General features: G+C 46.1%; 1 protein-coding gene across 3 annotated transcripts in view; it reads right to left on the reverse strand.

The window, feature by feature from the left end:
* The window catches only part of cyth1b (cytohesin 1b), an 85,872-nt gene that overhangs the window by 38,246 nt on the left and 28,046 nt on the right, over positions 1–19,580 (reverse strand). The window contains exon 1 of one of the 3 annotated variants that reach the window (XM_007888648.2): positions 15,110–15,327. The exons of the other annotated variants lie outside the window; for them this stretch is intronic. Coding sequence (XP_007886839.1) covers positions 15,110–15,137 — 28 coding nt within the window. The 5' untranslated portion in view covers positions 15,138–15,327. Of the gene's footprint in view, positions 1–15,109; positions 15,328–19,580 lie in introns of those variants that run through there. 3 annotated transcript variants of the gene reach the window in all.

Genomic DNA, 19,580 nt, shown 5'->3' on the forward strand with positions numbered 1-19,580 from the left:
CTGCAGACCTGTGCTGAAGCAGCATATTATCGCGCCAGGGATTTCATTACGCTTTTCAAGTAGAGCACATAATCGGAGAGAAAGGAATTCTGTCGTTATACAATTGGATTATTATACAGGAATCAAACCAGTGGCTTAAAGAGTAGGCGGTGGAATTTTTTGGGGGGCCACTGGTCTGGAGATGCCCTTCTCTGCTGCAGTAACAAACACACATACACATACACACACATACAATTTCAAGTATAATGTCAGTGCAGATACCCACTTTGTGCTGAATGAAATCTATTATATACATATATTTTTAATTGCAGTTTGACACTTCTTTCTCAATATTTTTTTTAATATGTGAAGGATAGTAAAACAGCAGGGACGGTTATCATCCCCGAATGCCTCTCTGTGTGCAGAAATTGATGTAAAATCCACCGTTACAGCACCCTGCAAATACAGTACTTTTAAGCTGTCATTACTGTCGAACCTTTAAGAACAACAGGAGCTCACAAATACACAAATTAAAGGTGAGTTTTGCTTCCTAACCCTCTCCCCCCCCCCCACCCCACCCCCCCACACGCCCCCACCCCAAGGCTTGAGCAGAGAATCATTTATATTCTGCAGATTGCCTAACGTAAGACAAAAACAATACCGTTTAAATGTCTCAACAGAAACACTGTGAGCGTGGACAGAACGTGCAAGGGTAAAATCCTACTGTCGAACAGAAAGCCCATTACAAATGCAACCCACAGAACATCATCTTTTGTGGCTAATTTGCAGATTGAAGCATTTTCAAAACAAATTAAGCCTGAATTAAGATGTACAATTGAAAGCAAGACAAGGACTGGACCTGGTTATATCAGTGTTGGGCCTTGGTAGATCCTCTATCCACTAGCTGATACACACATCAACATCATTACGAGCGATCGGATTCCCCCCACGCCACCACCCCACCACAAATCCTCAAGATTAAAATAGATTTTGAACAAAAAGCCTAATCACCGATATCTTGTTCTACTTGTGAGCGAAATGCCGGACACGTCAGCAAAAGCTATTTTGCTAAATAAGGTCTTCACCTCTGTTACAACTGCTTTTGTGATCACTCAATGTTGTCCTTCTTCAGTCCACAGGCATAATATCTTTGGCCGTTGCCTTCAGGACCACATTCGCTGTTGTCAGTAAAGCATTAATCCATCAGTCAGCCGGCGTTACCAGATAGAGATGATGTGCCGCAGACACAAATACAAAAGGTTCCCAGCCCCTTGGTCCTGCTTTGGAAGCTGCAAAGCGGTCGGTGCTCAGTGTGTTTCCCCCAGTTCCTAAGTGATGCAGCTGTGACCCTATTGCATGTGTGGAGCTCTCTCTCTCTCGGTCTCTCTCACACTCCCTCTTTCTCTCCGTCTGCTGGATGCATGTGATTAGGCTCCACCCTCGCCTACACTGAACAGCTCTGCTGAAAATCGGCTCTCAAATCCTGATCGGATTCTCCAAGGGCACGGTGGGCTGGTTGCGAGTTGCAGAGCATTTACAGTACATACAGTTAACCCCTTAGTATCCGAATCCTCCCTGCACCGTGTGCAGCGTACGAGGCAATTAGCTTATCCTGACCACTTAATACTGTGCGTGGGTTGGAAAGGGAGACGAGAGACAATTTCCGTAAAACAGATCAACTGTATTTTTAATTTTTTAAAAAGTAATCTAAATTTGGTGTTATCCTACAGGGTGTCTGTCCACAAAGTCCTGTTGCCCACATGTTTTTTTTCCTTACGGTGCACTGACCCAACAGCTGAAACCCGCAGAAGAACGATGATAATAATTGTATTTAGAAGTACTTAATTGTATTCAGTACTCGGGAGTTGGGGGGGGGGGACTAGGGGGTAACGGGACTTTGTGGACATCCTGTACAAGACAAAGTGGATAGGGCAAGTCACGGTATTTCACTGTAAGTGGAAGGTGCTCCTTCTCAGGGGTGTCTGTTGGATAAAATACAAACGGAACGAAACCCTGACATAATCCGAGGGGGCATTGGGTAAACGACAGCGTCATCAGGAAGCAGCGTTGGGCAACTTCTTCAATGCGCATAAAATCAACGGAAATGAACAGGCAACAACCAGTTGCTTAGTCCAGAGAGAAAACACACTGTGGAAAAACACTTTCAAATCCGCATAACATTTCACCCACAAAATAAACAGTCACTTATTCACTTTACAGTATATTCTGTAGAGGGTCTTGAGACATCTAGAAGAGGCAATAAGGCGCTGTATCAAATGCAAGGATTATTGTTGTATACAGGAACGAACCTGCCCGTCCACCCGCCAGTTTGCTAGATCACAACAAATACTCTTACTCTCATTAACCCACCTTTTCCTCCATACTCTTAATACCCTGACTTCCCAAGTACCCGTCTGTGTCCCTTTTAAACATCCCAATCAATTCTGCCGGCGTGGCAGAGAGCAGTGCATTCCACCCGCCTACAGAGCTCCACAAAAATATTCCTGCTTTCATCCTTTGTAAGTAGTTTTGTTGACATCAACATTATTTGCTAAAAAAAATCAATAGCTCACACTTAAAGACCGTAATCTGATTCAGCTTTGACTTGTTACGAGGAAAATATTATTGTAATATCCAACATTTGATTTTTTGGGGGGAAAATTTCCTTTTCTGGGGGTGGGGGGGATAAATATTGGGTCACTCAATCCACGATTGTGGGATAATAAGAATCATAATAATCCTTGCATTTGATGTAGCGCCTTATCACGTCTTCCAGACGTCTCAAAGCGCTTCATAGATAATACGTAAAGTGGATTGACTGTATGTTTTGTGGGCGAAACGCAGCAGCCAATTGCGCACAGCAGGGTCCCACAAACAGTCGTGGATTGAGTGACCAAATTATTATTTGTTGCTGTGCACAATTGACTGCCGCGTTTCGCCCACAAAATACATAATCAATCCACTTTGCAATATATCCCACGAAGCGCTTTGAGACGTCTCGACGATGTGGCAAGGTGCTACATCAAGTGCGAGGATTATGTTCTATTATAGGGTAAGCATAGGGTCCAGGGATCTCCGAGAAGATCGGTCAGAAGTGCACGGGCAGCTCGAGAAGGATTTTCCTTCCACAGACAACAGCCGAGAAAGACTGCCAGCCCCTAGAGGATGCCCAAGAGCAAATGTCAACTGTAAACGGCAGTCTAACTCAGCTCTCCGAGCTCAGCTCTGAGCTCCAGCACTGAATCGAAAGGAGCCTCGAATGTCATCTCCTCTGCAACTTCCAATCCACTCCCTGATAGGCATCTTTGCAGTAACATACATTGTTGCTGGAAAGATGTCTATCGGTGTTCTGTCAGTTTAAAGGACCTTGAAATCCAATTTCAATGCTTATTCCCCCCCCCCCCTCCAACCACATCCCAAATGTGTCAGTCTGGCTCAGTCGGTAGCACTCTCACCTCCGGGTCAGAAGGTTGTGGGATCAAGCCCCATGTCGGGACTTGAAGCTCACATGTTGATACTGCAATGCAAGGGATATAAATATACATTGTGTGTCTGTCTGTGAATATAATTGGAACTGAGATCACCTGAACCTGCTCTGACTCTGTTATTTAAAATAATCATTAACTCCGCACCCTAATTCAGTTCATGCATGGACTGCACGTTACAGCAGGAGTGAGAAAGGTCACCTAGACTTGTATTGATTATTGTAAAAAGCTTGGAATTAATCATCCAGTCATCTGAATTCTGATACGGTAGAATTGGTGAAACAGCCTCTCAAGGAATTAAGTCTCTGTCCCCCCCTTTCCTCAGCCCTGCTCCCAATTTTCTCCCCTTATTTCTCTGATGAAGTCAGTTGTTTTATGCTTGGGGGGGGGCAATATACATTATACACATTGTATATATATTTATAGAAATATATATGTACCCGCAATATGTGTATCATCCTCAGTGCAGTTAGTTTCCTGTGTTTAAAAGCCATCCTGACATTTAAACTGTGGATCAAACACACTGCTCTGTTGAGCAGCTACATGTGGAGACTGATGAACTATTAGCAAGAAGATAATCCTTCAAGCATCCGGAGGACAGGACCTTACATTTGAACTTGCTCCTTCGCAACATACGTAGGATTGCTGGGGCTGGGATCAGGACATGAAGCTTTAATCCCGCCTGGCAGAATTTCTAAGGTCGGTCAAAGATATTTGCATAAAGCCATTGTGAGGCATTATTGCACCTTCCGGACTTGCAACAGTCCGGGTTAAAATAAAATCGATAACAGTAATAGAATAGAAATATATATTGTCGCATATTGGCAGCATACCTGCTGTGTAAATAAGTCAGCAAATATAGCATTTATTACATTTCTCATGGGGCAAGACACAACCCACTCACTCACTGACTGACTGACTGACTGACTCACTCACTCTCCATGATATCTGAAGGTATTACCTTGGGTGCTTATATTGACCATCGCCAGTATCATTTTCAAACGTTCCAGAGTTGATTGTTTTATTAAATTCGCTCTTTGTCTGAGGAAATAGGACCAAAGATTTTTTTCGATATAAAAATTGGTCACTTAATCCACGACTGCTTGCGTGCAATTAATTGGCTGCTGGGTTTCCACCTACACAATACAGTCAATGCACTTTACAGTATATTCCGTGAAGCGCTTTGAGACGTCACAGTGATGTGCTAAGGCTCTATATCAAATGCAAGGATTATTGTGATGGATTGACTTGGCTTTGGTTCTGGTTTGGAACTTCTGACCAGCCACGATTTAACCTCTGCTGTACAACACATCACCAGCTGTCGGATGCACCAAAACAGCTACTTTGAGGAAGTCAGAAAAAGCACTCATCATTGCGGTAGTCTCTGCCCCGCGCAACTCACAGTCTGCTATCAGACCCAGAGCTCACACACGTCCAGCTTGGTGAGCTCTATTCACGCCACCTGCAGTCTCAGCCCCACAAAAAGGATAGCAAGGCCCTTTGCTTGAGCAGCTAGTCAGACGCTTCTCACCGCGTCCCACGAAAGACGCGTTGCCTCACACCCACATGGGAGTCGCAACGATCCAGCCTCGAATCAACCCTCCAAGTGCTTCAAAGCCAGCGTGGTTTTCAATTCAATGAGACACAACTTCCGTTTATCGTCACGTAAAGTCTTTTACACAAAAACTGTCAAACTGGCCACCTCAGACCCTCCTAACCAACAAACTCCCACAGTGTAGTGGTTAGTTAGTGCGCTCGTCTCGCAAGAGAGCGAGGAACCGGGTTCGATTCCCCGCCGGGGCAAAACCTTAGTCAAGTTTCCTTACTCCACGCGCCTCTTTATACCTAGCAGTAAGTAGGAACCTGCTTGTTTGTCGATTAACGGATCGCTTTCCGGGGGTAATAATCCCTCCCCCCCAAATTTTAATTATTTGGTCATACAATCCAGGGCTGTCTGTGGGACACTGCTGTGCGCAATTGGCTGCTGATTTCAATGGGTCTATCCATGAGCGACTTGGTCTAAACCCCCTCCTCCCACTCCCTCCCACCTCCGTCAATTCCAGCTCCAAAGCTAAGCCTAAACCGTTGGAATAGCTGATTTATGATAAAACTCAGCTCTGTCTGATGCCTGTGCTCTCCAATCAAACCCCTGCAGGCAGAATAAGTGGAGCTCCACTCTTTATAACCCTAAATAGCTTCAAGGGCATGTTTTATTCAAGCATTTTTATGTATGTAAGTCCACAAAATCGCAGGTACATGTGCATTGCATTATTTTTGAACACAACATCAGAGAGAACAGACAGTGGGCAATTAACATTGAAGAGGAGGAGTGGAGAGAAGGAGAGAGGGAGGGTATGTGATATGTGAGCTGTAGTAATCTGAATATACAGTGCACCGGGGTGGGGGGATGGGGGGGGTGGTTATCTCCATCAGTTATCTGAAGCATATACTGAGAGCTTGGCTCTCGACAACCTGCTCCTAAACCCTCCAGGATAAGATGAACAGTGGATAACGTCCCTCCAGAGAGAGACAGAGAGAGATGGGGAGAGAGAATCTTTAGGGATAGACAGAGATGTGCCATGTTTTGATTTTGTCTGAAAAGAGAAAGGACGCTTTGTTTAACCATGACAAGAAGGCACAGGCTGCGTTTCTTTATGAAGTCCTGAAATCAGCACAAGATCAGACTTGCGCTGGCCCACACGGAGAGAGAGAGAGAGAGGGTGGGGGAATCCCAAACACACACACGTTCAGGTGATGTGGGCGAGATTCATCTCCCGACATCCACCCAACAGGACGCAGCCTGTTTTCGTCCTGTTCCAATGGTTCCGAACAATACTCTGGCCAGTTTTACGGCAGTAATTTACTGCACTTTCCTTTTCAAATGTAGGTTCGCCTCAGGACATGACAGGGCCTGGCAGAACTCCATCTCCACTCCTGTTCAACCACCCATCGCCTTCTCCCTCAAACCAGCCAACGCATTACTTTACATGGCATAAAATGACACTCCCTGAGCCTACATTGCAATAGTCTGAATTGCAGTGTGTGGAGCGATTGGTGTTCTCAAGCCTGAGTCAAAAAATACTAACAATAATAATAATAATAATAATCCTCGCATTTGATGCTAGTTTGTCTATTGAACCGAACTTCCTGACAAAGTCAGCGCTTCGACGAGAGGTGGTGGTAGGGTGGGGGGGGAGGAGGGAGTGTAAGGCGGAGGAGAGAGAAGAGAATGAGAGAGTGTAAGGGAGGAGAGAGAGAACGAAAGACAGAGAGATAGAAAGTGAGATGGAGAGAAAGAATAAGAGAGAGCGTGAGAATGAGAGAGAGAGAGAGAGAGAAAAGGGGGGAGGAGGGCAAAAGGTAAACCTTAAGGGTTGTTCACGACCGTGGTTTGCTGACTGCACTCTCTTCCTCTCTCAGTGGCTACGGGCCTGTTTTATTCAGTCCTGTGGACTAAAACCGAGTCACCCTCAGACACAGAGTCAATGGGCCCTTTATTCCAGAACAACAATAATGTACTGTACGTAATGACCAAAGCAGTCAGGAATGATGTACCTTCACTTGCTCAAGAGACCTTGTTTTTGAACTTCATTGAGGCTCAGCTCCAAGCCCTCGTCTTACTTATTAATAATAATAATAATAAACCTTGCATTTGATAATAGCGCCTTATCACATCATTGAGCCTCAAAGCGCTTCACAGGATACACTGTAAAGTGAATTGACTGTACTTTTAGGGCAGAACAAACACTTCCCCTTTATCTTGAAGGCGTGTGGTTGACTCATGCTAGGAACAAGGCTCCGAAACCAGTCGGTCGCCCAGCCTGGAGCAGCCGTTCCTTGTGTGAGTCAAGGCAGTGTGAGTCAGTACTCAAATCTCAGGCCTGACCTCACCCCATGTTGTGTGTCAGCCTGGCGCAGTCGGTAGCACTCTCGCCTCTGAGTCAGAAGGCTGTGGGGTCAAGCCCCACATGGGGCTTTGGAATCGTGCGGTCTAAGCTGACGCTCCAATCCAGTGCTGGGGGGTGGGGGGGGGGGGGGGGGGGTTGAGGAACGCTGCAATGTCGGAGGTGCCGTCCTTCGGATGAGACGTTAAACTTCTTGCAGTAAATGCAGCACAACAATACCCTCATGACTAAAGCAGACGCCTTTGTTCTGCTCGATGGGATGATTTTGTCTGGAGCTTATGGATCGTGCAGGCTTCCGCCACCAGCATCGCAGGTCTCCGGCCTCCGATTCATTTCATTTCGAGATCAAATAGTGACTGAACGCCGTCATAGCGAGTGAGTGTCTGAGGCCTGCGGCCAAGTGCAGGCGGCTCAGTGCGTGGGGGGTATACGCACAATCCTGCCGTTTGCAAACACAGCCTCGCACAAAAGTGGATCTTAAACACGCCGAGACCTGACAGTAATCACACCCGACAGAAATTATTCTGAACCACTTTTGAGATGTTCAGACATATCGTGATAATTCAAGGTCTTTCCTTTCTTTCTCATCTGTCCTTCTCTCTCCTCCTTCTTCCTTTTCATCTTTCTTTCATTCTTTCTCGTTCCTTTCCTTCTTCCTTCTCTCTCCCCCCCCGCTGCCCCCGCCTCTTTTCCTCTCTTTTTCTTTTCCTTCTTCATTCCCTTTCCGTCTCTCTATCTCTTTCCCTCTCTTTTCTTTCCTTCTCTCTCTCTCTCTCTCTCTCTCTTTCTCTCACTTTTCTTCTCTCTCCTCATCTCTCTCTTGCTCTTGTTTGTAAAAAATATGTCACTAGGACACCAGGTTGTCATACACCCAGTTATTATAATAAGATAATAATCCTTGTACTTGATACAGCACCTTATCACATCATTGAGACGTCTCAAAGCGCTTCACAGGATACTGTAATGTGAATTGACTGTACATTTTGTGGGCGAAACAGTATTACCCGTCTTTAAGCACGCGTATCAGTTCTAAGTTTGCATCTTTTTAAAAAAAATAATAATTCTGATTTTAATTACATCCACGTTGTCTCGTTACCACACTGGGGACTGAACATTACCAAAAGAAAAATCTGCGTTGAACCAAAATAAACAAAAGCCTTGTTTGAAATCCACCTGCACACAGCGATTGTCTGCCAACAGATAAAACCTCGGCTGCAATCAGAAATGACTATAAAATTTATAATGGCTGAAATTAGGAGTCACTTCAAACAAACCGCTTACGAGCTCTGTGCGCCCACGCTTGAGAGGGAGAGCGACAGAGAGGGAGAGAGAGAGAGAGGTTGGGGGGCAGGTGGGGGAGAACCGCTTCTGGGCACCCCCCCCCCCACCCCCACCCATGCAATTGACGGTCAGTGCCAAATACTTAATGCCTGACGAGGTTTCCCTTTGTTGGAATACTACAAGACGCTAACAGGACCAGACTGAAATACCTCCAACCGCGTCCACATTAGTGTAGCTAAGCGGTCAGCCTGCACATTCCTGTCTGTGACTGTGCCCTCCGCACCCCCCCCCACTCCCTCTTGACTCCAGCCCGCAGCTCGGGGTGCACACCCTCAACTGTCCAGCGCCTTGGGGGCCTCCTCCCGACGTGGGAGGCGCTGTGCGAGTGCAATTTCTTGTGGCGCTGTTAACAAAATATTACAACAGTATCTGTTACAATAATAAATAATATTATTAGTCCTAATAAATAATATTATTCAATATCTGTTACAAGGTTGTGATACGGTGGTACTGTTACACGTGCTGCACTGTAACGTCTCTGGGTCCCAGCGCACGGGGGAAATGCGCTGACTTCCGCGTCCTCTGACCTTCCTCCGCCGTGTCGGACCTTCAGGCCTGGAGGGTAACTGCACTTCGCTTTCTATCAGGCAGAAGCCCACCCGCTCCCAGCAGGGAGATGGCTTCGGGGAGCTGGGGAGCAGGTGCTCTGCTCTCCTGCCCGGGTCTGGGCCTTGGAATAGCTGTACGCTTGACACTCTGTTAGGAGGACGTCTCAAAGCGCTTCGCGGGACTCACTACAAATCGGAGTGACCGGGTATCTTTGTCCTAGACTGGCGCGGCAGCCATATTTCCGCGCAGCATAGTCCCCGCAGACATCCACGCGGTAAATGACCAATTTTTCCTTGGCCAGGACACTGGGAGACACTCCCTTCTCTTTTCAAATAGCGCCACAGGATCTTTAACGTCCGCCTGACATTAAATTACGGTTTAACGTCTCATCTGAAGGGCAATTCCTCAGGCAATACAACCCCCAGCACTGCCCTGGAGTGTCAGCTTGAACCTGTAACATTCTGAATCAATAATAATAATGATAATAAGAATAATCCTTGCATTTTATACAGCGCCTTATCACATCGTTGAGAGGTCTCAAAGCTCTTCACAGGATATACTGTAAAGTGGAGTGACTGTGTATTTGGCATTTTAATCAAGAGCAGAAATGCTGCCAACTGCGTCAGGCTGACAGCTGTCTGGCAGTTTAACCCATGCCGTGTAAATGAGTACACTCTGTAAACTTTCAATTCAGTGACAGTATCTCAGAACCTAAACCGCTTCCTGTTTAACCTCACATCTTGTCGGGCGCACGTCACTGGTTTAACATTTACATCGGTGGGTAATGGGTTGCAGTAATAGGGAGAAACTTTTGCAGACCACGAAACACATAATAATTGGACTTTACAGTGTATTTGAGGCGTCTCCCTCCGACTGAAAGGCGGTGTATTCAAATGCAAGGATTATTATTTTCTTTAATCGTGAATCCTCAAGTGTTCTATCTGAATAAGATGCGCGTTACACAGGAACCACCGTTGCTGGTTAGAATTGGCCGAGGGTTAGTCACTTGCTGTCACAGCGCTGGATTAAGATCGTTCGTGTTTGCTTTCTTCAGGCCGACGTGCTGCGAAAAGTTTTTATCACACGCTGGACGAAGTTTCAAGTGCTCAGAAAAGAAAAGGGACTTAACAGAACCGCCCGCACTGCAAGCAATTGCATGACGCTAAGCCCTATCCAGCTATACATCTCTGAAAAATGCAGATTCAGAAGAAATGAAGCATTGAGGATCTTATCTCCAGCCCAGTCACAAGCGTGAGCCGGTGAGATATCCATCAGCCCCTTCTGTTCACCAGCCCTCCTGTTCGAAAGATCAGCGCTTTCCAATCCATTAATGAACGCGGTGCTTTAAAATACACCATCTTGGCTCACTGGGCAGCGTGTGACACAGATAGGTACCGGAACTATTGTCCCCTGGGTCAGAAAGTTGTGGGTTTGAATCACACGTTGGGGACTAAAGGCAAGGTCGAAGAGGAGGGTCTTGAGATGAGCCTTGAAGGAGGCAAAGGAGGAGACGACACAAAACAGCAAACAAAAGCAACAACAACTTGGACCTTTGGACGACTGGAGTAGGTTGACAGGGGGAGTGGTTCAGGCCAGGATGCTGAGACTTCACAGCTCGATGCTTTGATGGTGGGTGGGTGGGAGGGGTGGTTCAGATGGTAGGGCGGGCATTCTGGTAGGATGCGATCAAACTGGCCAACCCCATCTCCATGGCAAATTAATTCCCAAGAGTGTAGGAAAACAGGATTGGTTCATTGCCTTCTCACCCAGCTTCCCACTCCAGCAACGTAAGCAACAGGTCTTTATAGACCATTCCAACCTAACCAACTGGCCTCCCAAACATTCTGCCTCGAAACGGGACCCAACAGGGCTACAAGAGCGACCAGAAAGAGATTCGTTGTGTAAAACATTTCACTGTGCATCTCACAAAACATCACAAAAACAGGTTTTGTCACCAGCAAAGCAAGTGGGCTCAGCTCCTCTCCCGACTGCTGATTCGAATAAGACCCCAGTGGCCTATATCTGTCAGTGAATAACAACCTCCAGCGGGTTACAGTGTTAGAAATCCTACTCTACACCCAGACCGTTGTGATGCATACATTGCACACAATTATTGCTAAAGGTTAAGCTGACCGCAGTGTTAAAGTAACCATCAAGGCCTCATCAAAACGCACTTCACTGGTAAACACTTGATGGTTTACTCGATTCTCCAGAGGAAAGAGACAACAAGGTTTCCCCAAACTCATCGAGATGATCGAAGTGGCGAGCGACCGATATTCATTCAAGCTCCTGTTTAAACGGAAACACTTTGTGCTCTTTTAATTTTCCTCTTTCTTCCCCTTTGTTCTCCCTCTTCAATTTTTCCAATTTCCTTCGACTCCCCCCCCCCACCCCTCACCCCCCCCATCCCTGAATGGAACCATCAACACGGAACGTGTTTCGGTCGATGTTCCTCCCGAGCCCAAATTCAACCCCTTCCTCCTCCTCCACCCCCAAAAATTCTGATTAATTTATGACTTTTCATTTTGTCGATTCTTTCTGCATTACGCTGAACAGCAGTGGAGCCCGGGGTAAAGCCGGTTTGAGTTGGGACCCACAAAGTCCCAGCCAGCGCTTTTAACGGGCAAGGGATAAGACAAAATAGCTGACTCTCAGGTCACTGACACCACTTCCTGCGCGCTAGAAACCCCCTCTCCCCCGTTTCAAAGAAGTGCGTTGTCACAGGGTTTCACCGTAACTTATACAACCAAGTCCTAATCTCTGGCACGAACCAGCTGACACCTTTTCCTTCTCAACAGCATTTTACATTCAATACAGGGTCCCTACAGTATTTATTTCCTGATCATCATTGTGCCTTTGAGTCACCAATTGAAGCCTTCTGATTCAGGATGACATTATCCTTCCTCCTTCTCCCCTTCCCCCCAACATCCTGTTTTATATTCTCTCCTCACTCCTGGATCCAAAACGCACAACAACAAAAATAACACTGCCTCAGTGGAGTCCTGTAACCCAGTGGTTAGAGCACTCGCCTCTCAAGCGAGAGACCTGGGTTCGATTCCCGGCCGAGGGCGAAACCTTGGGCAAGTTTCCTTACCCCACACAGAGCCTAATAATAATCCCTCCAAAACAAAACAATAATAAATTGGTCATTTTCAATCCACGACTGTTTGTGGGATACTGTTGTGTGCAATTTGGCTGCCGCGTTCGCCCACAAATATACAGTCAATTCATTTTACGTATATTCTTTGAAGCGCTTTGAGATGTCCTCACTCCCTTCGTCTCGCTTCCTCCCTTCCCATTTTCAGGTCTCTGCTGAAGACCTTTCTTTTCGACCGCGCCTTTGGTCACCTTCCCTCCCCCTCCCCCCGGCTCGGTCCCGGGATCCGTTACTGTAAAGCGCTCTGAGACGCCGTCCGGCGTGGAGGGCGCTATATACGTCCAAGTTGTTGTTGTTGTTGTCCAGAAAACGTGAAGAGCGCTATATCAAATGCAAGGATTATTATGTTTGTGCCAAATTCATCCGACTTAAACCCAAACAGCAAGAGAGAGGATTTCAGCCCTGTTCTATCCAGAATAGGGAGCGTTCACAATGGATGTTGAAAACCAGGCATGTTTAAATGATGAAACAAGACAGTTTCTAATTGCGGGACACAAATGACTTATTTGATCAAATTTGTCCGTCTTTTGACATGAATTGGAATTGCAACTCAATTAAACCGTTCCCAAAATTGCTCGTTAAAGTTAGAATTAAGCAGGAATAGGAATCAGTCTGGCTTGCCGTGCAATCCACACGCCTCCCTTTTCCGCACAAAATAAAACGTACATTTTTTATTTGCCTCTGATTTTCCTAACAGACCACTCATTCCCAAAGCTACCATGAACACTTCCGCATTTCGCCCTCAAAATACGCAGTCACTCCACTTTACAGTATATTCTGTCGAGCGCTTTGAGACGTCTCGACAACGTGATAAGGCGCTATATCAAATGCAAGGATTATTATTATCAGTTATATTGTTTATACATCTACGTCGCTTGCTTTTTATTACGTGCGACAGAGCTTTCAAATATAGCATGGGTACATTTGCTCTCTCGGTACAACAGCTTGATGCAATGGAAAATTTTAAACCAGCTTTTACACAGAGGAACCACATGAAAGACTCTCAAAAGCATAACCTTCCCAGAAATAGCCGCATCTGTATGGAGCACGTCTGTAATCTGCAACCAATTTACGGAGATCACTACTTAGCTGGTTGTTTTTCCTAAATTGTTAGCTCAGTTTGACTACGAAAGAAAGGCAAGTTTCATTTGCATAATGTGTTAGCGTGTCAAAACATCGAAAATACACTTGTCACTGAGCATTTCAAGCGGGGCAAAACCTGAGGCAAGTTTCCATAGTACTCGCCTCTGTTTACCCATTAGTAAGTAAGAACCCAGCCTTTATGTGAATGGCAGTTAGTTCATTTTCCAGGGGTAATAATCCCTCCAAAACAAAATACTAACTTGGTCACTCAATCCATGACTGTTTGTGGGACACTGCTGTGCTAATTGACACTTCTGTCTTTGATAAAATACACAGTCAATCCACTTTGCAGTATATTCTGTGAAGTGCTTTGAGACGTCTCAATGACGTGTTAAGGCGCTATATCAAATGCAAGGATTATTATTATCAGTTATATTGTTTATAAAGCGCTTTGCTAGGTATGGCGTGGAGATGGGTTTCTTGTAGGCAAAAGCGGTAGCCAATATATAATGATAATAATTCTTGCATTTGTTATAGCACTTTTCATATCTTCGAGACGTCTCAAAGCGCTTCACAGAATATACTGTAAAGTGAATTGACTGTATATTGGTGAGCGAAATGTAGCAGCCATTTTTGTACAGCAGTGTCCCACAAACAGTTGTCGATTGAATTGACCAATTTATTACTATTTTTTTCTTGAGGGATTATTATCAGGCGTGTGGAATAAGGAAACATGACCAACGTTTCGCTCTGCCGGGAATCGAACCCAGGTCTCTCGCTTGCCTGGCGAGTGCTCTAACCACTGAGCTACAGTTCCCCCAATGTGCCCCAAAGTGCTAACCAGGTGAATATGGCTTATTTATCTGGAGGATTGTTGGCTGGGACACAGGGAAAAACCTCTCCACAGTGCCACTGGAACCTCAAACGTCCACCAGCGGAACAGGCAGACGGCACCTCTGGCAATGCAGTGTTCCCCCAGGAATGCTCTGGAGCGTCAGCCTTGTAATTGTTAAGAAGCAGCCATTGCGAAATCTCATGTCATTTTATGGAATTGATCAGACGACAGAGCACCACCGAACGCACCAGACTCTTGCGCATGTGAGTCTCACAGCAAACAACTGCCCCACCCCACACTCACAAACACACACACACCACTGTGGGTTCTGCCCAGACACCAACTGGCTAGCCTGTTTTGCCCACAGAGTACCCAATCAATCCTGTGAAGACCTTTGAGATGTCTCGATGACGTGACAAGGCGCCGTATCAAATGCAAGGATTATTATTATTATTACAGTCCAGAATCCATGTCTCACTTTGCTTCCTCTAAACCCGCACCGTCTTTGGCTAGCGAACGTACATCGTTTCTCAACCTGAGAGCAAAGGTCCCGCCTAGCCAATTCAATCTTTCAACGAATAACCTGCCCAGTCCCCCCCCCCCCCCCCCGCGCCCCCACCCCAACCCCTTATGTACACGCACGCTCACACACGCGCGCACCCGCGCGCACCCGCGCACACCCGCACAACAACAAGTTGAAACAAAGGCAGCCTTGAGCAGCGACGTACTCTTGGGAGGAACAAGAGTGGAATCCATGTCAGATATTGGAGCTTACCCTGGCCACCTTCCGTGTTGAGCACCATCGCTGCAGCGAGCAGATTCCAAACTCCAAAACAACTCAGAAAGGAATGAGTTGCGGCTCGAGTGAAAAAGCTGCAAGGCGAGCTGGGGAACAGAGAACACTGAACTCCTCAGCCCAAGATGAAGTAAGGTATCAGCAGGTGGTGCTTTGGGGTCTGTCCTACCTACTATCCCACCACCCAATCGACAGCCTCAGTTACTCCTCGGTTTGTCAGTGACGGAGCAGCAAACGCCAATGGGCTGCCAGTGATCGGAGGGGGTTTGCTGAACTTTTGTTTAAGAGAAACGGGCACCCGCCCTTCCTCCCCTGTGAGCTTCAGTTGGTTAGGGTGACCTGCTAAGAAGTGACTCACTCGCACGCTCAGTCACTCAGTCTACCTGGCAAACTCAGGCTTACACACACGTACGCACTGAGAACTGTTCTGGAAAATGACTACAGATCAATAGCACAAGAAACCCCGGGGCGGTTTGTAAAGTGCAACTCATTCAGAGAGTCAAAAGTTTGCTTGCTCTTAGCTGCGTTTTGCAACCAACGCTTTGGTTTACGAAAACAGTGGTGAACTCAATTTTACGCTTGATATTTCTTTCTCTCCTGTTGCATCCTGTTATTAAACTACAATCTGAACCACACTCGCACTCCGAGAGAAAGAGAGAGACACACACACACACACACACATACACACATGGCTTCTGTTACAGACAACGCCCAAATGTTAACTTTGCTGAATTGAATCATGGTGGAGTTACTGCTCTGGGAGTTAATAGCTGACAAGAAGGTTATCATAAATACAGTAAAAACTCGCAGAAGTCTGATCAGTATAAATCGTAAAACCGCCAAAGTCGTACGATCTTTGCAGTATATTCTGTGAAGCGCTTTGAGACGTCTCGAAGATGGGAAGAAGGCGCTATACCAAATGCATTTATATCAAGCTTCGGAACAGGGGATTGAGGCAGCTGAAAAAACCAGGCGTCTTCAACGTCGGTTTGGACAAAATACGTTTTAACCGCATTTAACGTGACAGAAAAAATCAGGCGGGGAATGAGTTTGGCCTAATATGAGAAAGGATAAAGTCAGCTTTGCTTGTAGTTTATGAGGTCGCCTCAACCCCTTTATTAAGTTACAGCCTCCCAGCTCGCTGCAAAATAAGCTTTTATTCATCAGCTAATCTGGGTCTCATTAACCGGCAGGTCAGGCAAGTCACTCAGCGGATGGTGGCAGCAGCTGACGAGAGCCAGTTAGTTGCGATTAGCGCATTAAAACAGCCCCGCAGACGTGGGCTGTGAACACTTCCAGCTGTTTGCCTTCAGGCTGAAGCACAAGTAAGGAACGCAGGTTGATGGCAACCCTCTTACACGGCGCCTCCACCACTTTCGATATAATAATAATATTCCTCTTTTTACAGAAGAACAACTAGGTGAAAGAAGACCAAGGTCCATCCAGTTGGCCTTCCACCATCCTGGCGGTCGCTTGCACGTATCACGTCCCGAACTATACACTGTACCCCACTATATCATTTTCCAAAATATATTATTTCCATTCCCGTTGCGAGGACGTCCCAAGGCACTGACAAATGTTCTCTCTGGATTAAATAATTCGACGGCTCATCTCGTGCCTTCTGGGGGAAACCTGAACTCATAATAATAATAATTATAATAATTATAACAACAATAATCCTGGCAGTTGATACGTCGCCTTTCACATCACGAGGACGTCTCAAAGCACTTCACACGATTTACTGTAAAATGTGTATTTTTGTAGTCGATTTGCCCACTGAAACATCCCACAAATAGCCTAATTTTATCTGGGGTTGGATAGTTGGTCAGGACATCGGGGAAAACCTCCTCTTGTGTTCGAAATAGTGCCGTCAACGACAACAACGACAATCATTCAGATAGCGCCCTCGAACAGGCTAGTGTCTCAGAGTGCTTGACAGTGACGCTAAGCTGGAGGAAAGGGGGGAGGTGACCGTAAGCACGGTCGAAGGGGAGGGTCTTCAGGCGCGAATAGAAGATGGGGAAGGAGCGGGTAGGGCGGAGGAATAGAAGGCGAGGTTAACCAAGCATTAAACATCCACCCAGACCAGCAGATGGGCTTAACATCTCATCAAAGACTGCACCTTCCCCAAATGAAGCGATGCATTGTTGTGTCAGTCTGCACTGTCAGCTCAAATGGTGGGTGTGAAAATAATTACTCATCAACTGTTGGCAAGGCTGCGGTCGGAGAGAAAAAAAAACATGCACATCGGGCACAAAATTGCTAACTCCAGAGTCCCGTACGTGTCCCAGTGTTTTCTCTCCCAATTCAAATTCTGCACAATGTGCAGATGATATCCCTAATTTGAAGGGCGACGCTAAATAATGGTTAAGTCTGTCAAGCAGCGCAAGCTTTAAATTAGGCAATTACCCAAAGCGTAAAGTCTAGCATAATCTCTCAGTGTTATTTACTGTCGAGTGTTTCACGAGTGCTTTCGACAACAGGTTAAGGGCTTTAAGGAGTCAGCACAATAAAAATAGCACAACAACCAGCCCAGTCTGCCACCTACAGTTGAGAGCATCTCACTGACAACTGAGTTAGCAAAGTGCAACCCCAGTGAACTTCCCAACACAGCAGCTCCATTCCCACCATAAATAACAATAATAACCCTTGATTTTGATACAGCGTCTTATCACGTCGTTGAAACGTCTCAAAGTGCTTCGCAGGATACGCTGTACAGTGAATTGACTGCGCGTGCATTTTCTGGGCGAAGTAAAGCCTTTCGCGTACAGGAAACGTCTCGAGGCTCTTCACAAAGTAAGATCAATTGGGAACCGAGCAAAACGCTGTCGAGCCAACGAGCTAAAACACCCCACAGACAACAACGAGGGAAGCAGCCGGTTAATACTGACTGTGCAAGATGGGGGACATCAAACAATGCGTCGGCTGCACATGATCGAACGATTCAAAAAAAAAATCTATCGAATTGCAGGGGCAGATGTCTGAAAGTTTGTGCTGCTTTGAACGTGGGGCATAGATGGGGAAGGGAGGGAGAAGATGCAATTGGGAGATATTACTAGGCTAAGGGCAAAGACATACTGTCTTCGGGATAGAAGCAGAAATACAAAGCACGGTCAAAGGGAATGGTTTCTGTGCATCGTAATAATATGAATAATAATCCTTGCATTTGATATAGAGATTCGTCACGCCTTCGAGAGGTCTCAAAGCGCTTCACAGAATATATTGGAAGGTGAACTGACTGCATATTTTGCGAGCGAAACTCACCTCGCAGCAAGGAAACTCGCTTAGCGAACAGGCAACACAAAAGCAGCATTGTACACGTGGAGCTCGCAGTGTGGGCTGCTCAGCTGCTACTGTGCTTTCTACTGACAAGGCAATGCTGTTGCATGGGACAGCACATGAATTCAGGCCAGAAAATGTCCACACAACAGAGGGTTTATTTTCCAGAAAAGCGCACTGAGCTATCACGAGTCACCATCGAGGGCCGAGGTGAAGCATCGGGGAAAGTTGACTTTCAGAATAATTTATGCCATAACGATAATAAAAATTAATAATAATAAGGGTGAGAGTCATGGGGGGGGAAAAAAAACGTTAGCAAAAAATAATCATGGGATCCTCATGGTTTCAGAAGAGATCACAAGTTCAAGCAGTTCGGATGAGGAAAGCCCTTTGGTTCCCTCGTTCTCATTCCTTCCAGACCACCTTTCCTACCATCTTCCACCGCACTATCAAACCGTTTTTGTTTAATTAAAAGCACGTCCGAGCAACCCGGCCTCAACCACCCATCCTGAGAACCGACCCCATTCCAGTCATCAGCGACCCCTCTTGGTAAAGAAATATTTTCTGGTGTCTCTCCTGAAGTTGTCCCTTTGCAAGTCTGAAATTCCTTCAACTCGCTCACCCCAGGCAACCTATAATAATCCTTGCATTTGAACAAGACACGTTTCACGTCAGGAGGACGTCTCAAAGCGCTTCATTGGGATTTACCATGAAATGGAGTGACTGTATATTTGTAGGCGAACGCAGCAACCCAGTTGATGGAAGTGTTCATCACCACAGATGCTTCACCAGTGCACCTGGGGTCATCAAATCTGTTAAAACACAGACAGGATGTGCACCCTCAGAATAGGCTTTTTAACATTACTGGGTCCCTGTTAACGGGTATGTCACTGATTCTTGTGGTTAACCCTGTCCTGTGCAGACGGACTAAAAATAACGTATGGCCAACGGTCAAATACATGGTCTCCCACTTCAGCTTCTACTCTGGATTTGTGCTGACTTTCTGAACTAAAGGTCTTTTTTTTGTATTTTATATACTGTATATATATATACATATATAATGTATATAAAAATGTCATTTTCCAAATGCAACCTAAAACTCAACGACGTGTCCTCTGTCACCACTTGAAAGAAATCGTGTTGAGCGCCGGTGTCTTGAAAACCGTTGGCG

This window comes from Callorhinchus milii, unplaced genomic scaffold (assembly GCF_018977255.1).
Source record: "Callorhinchus milii isolate IMCB2004 unplaced genomic scaffold, IMCB_Cmil_1.0 Scaffold20, whole genome shotgun sequence".
In the NCBI taxonomy this organism is placed as follows: domain Eukaryota; kingdom Metazoa; phylum Chordata; class Chondrichthyes; order Chimaeriformes; family Callorhinchidae; genus Callorhinchus; species Callorhinchus milii.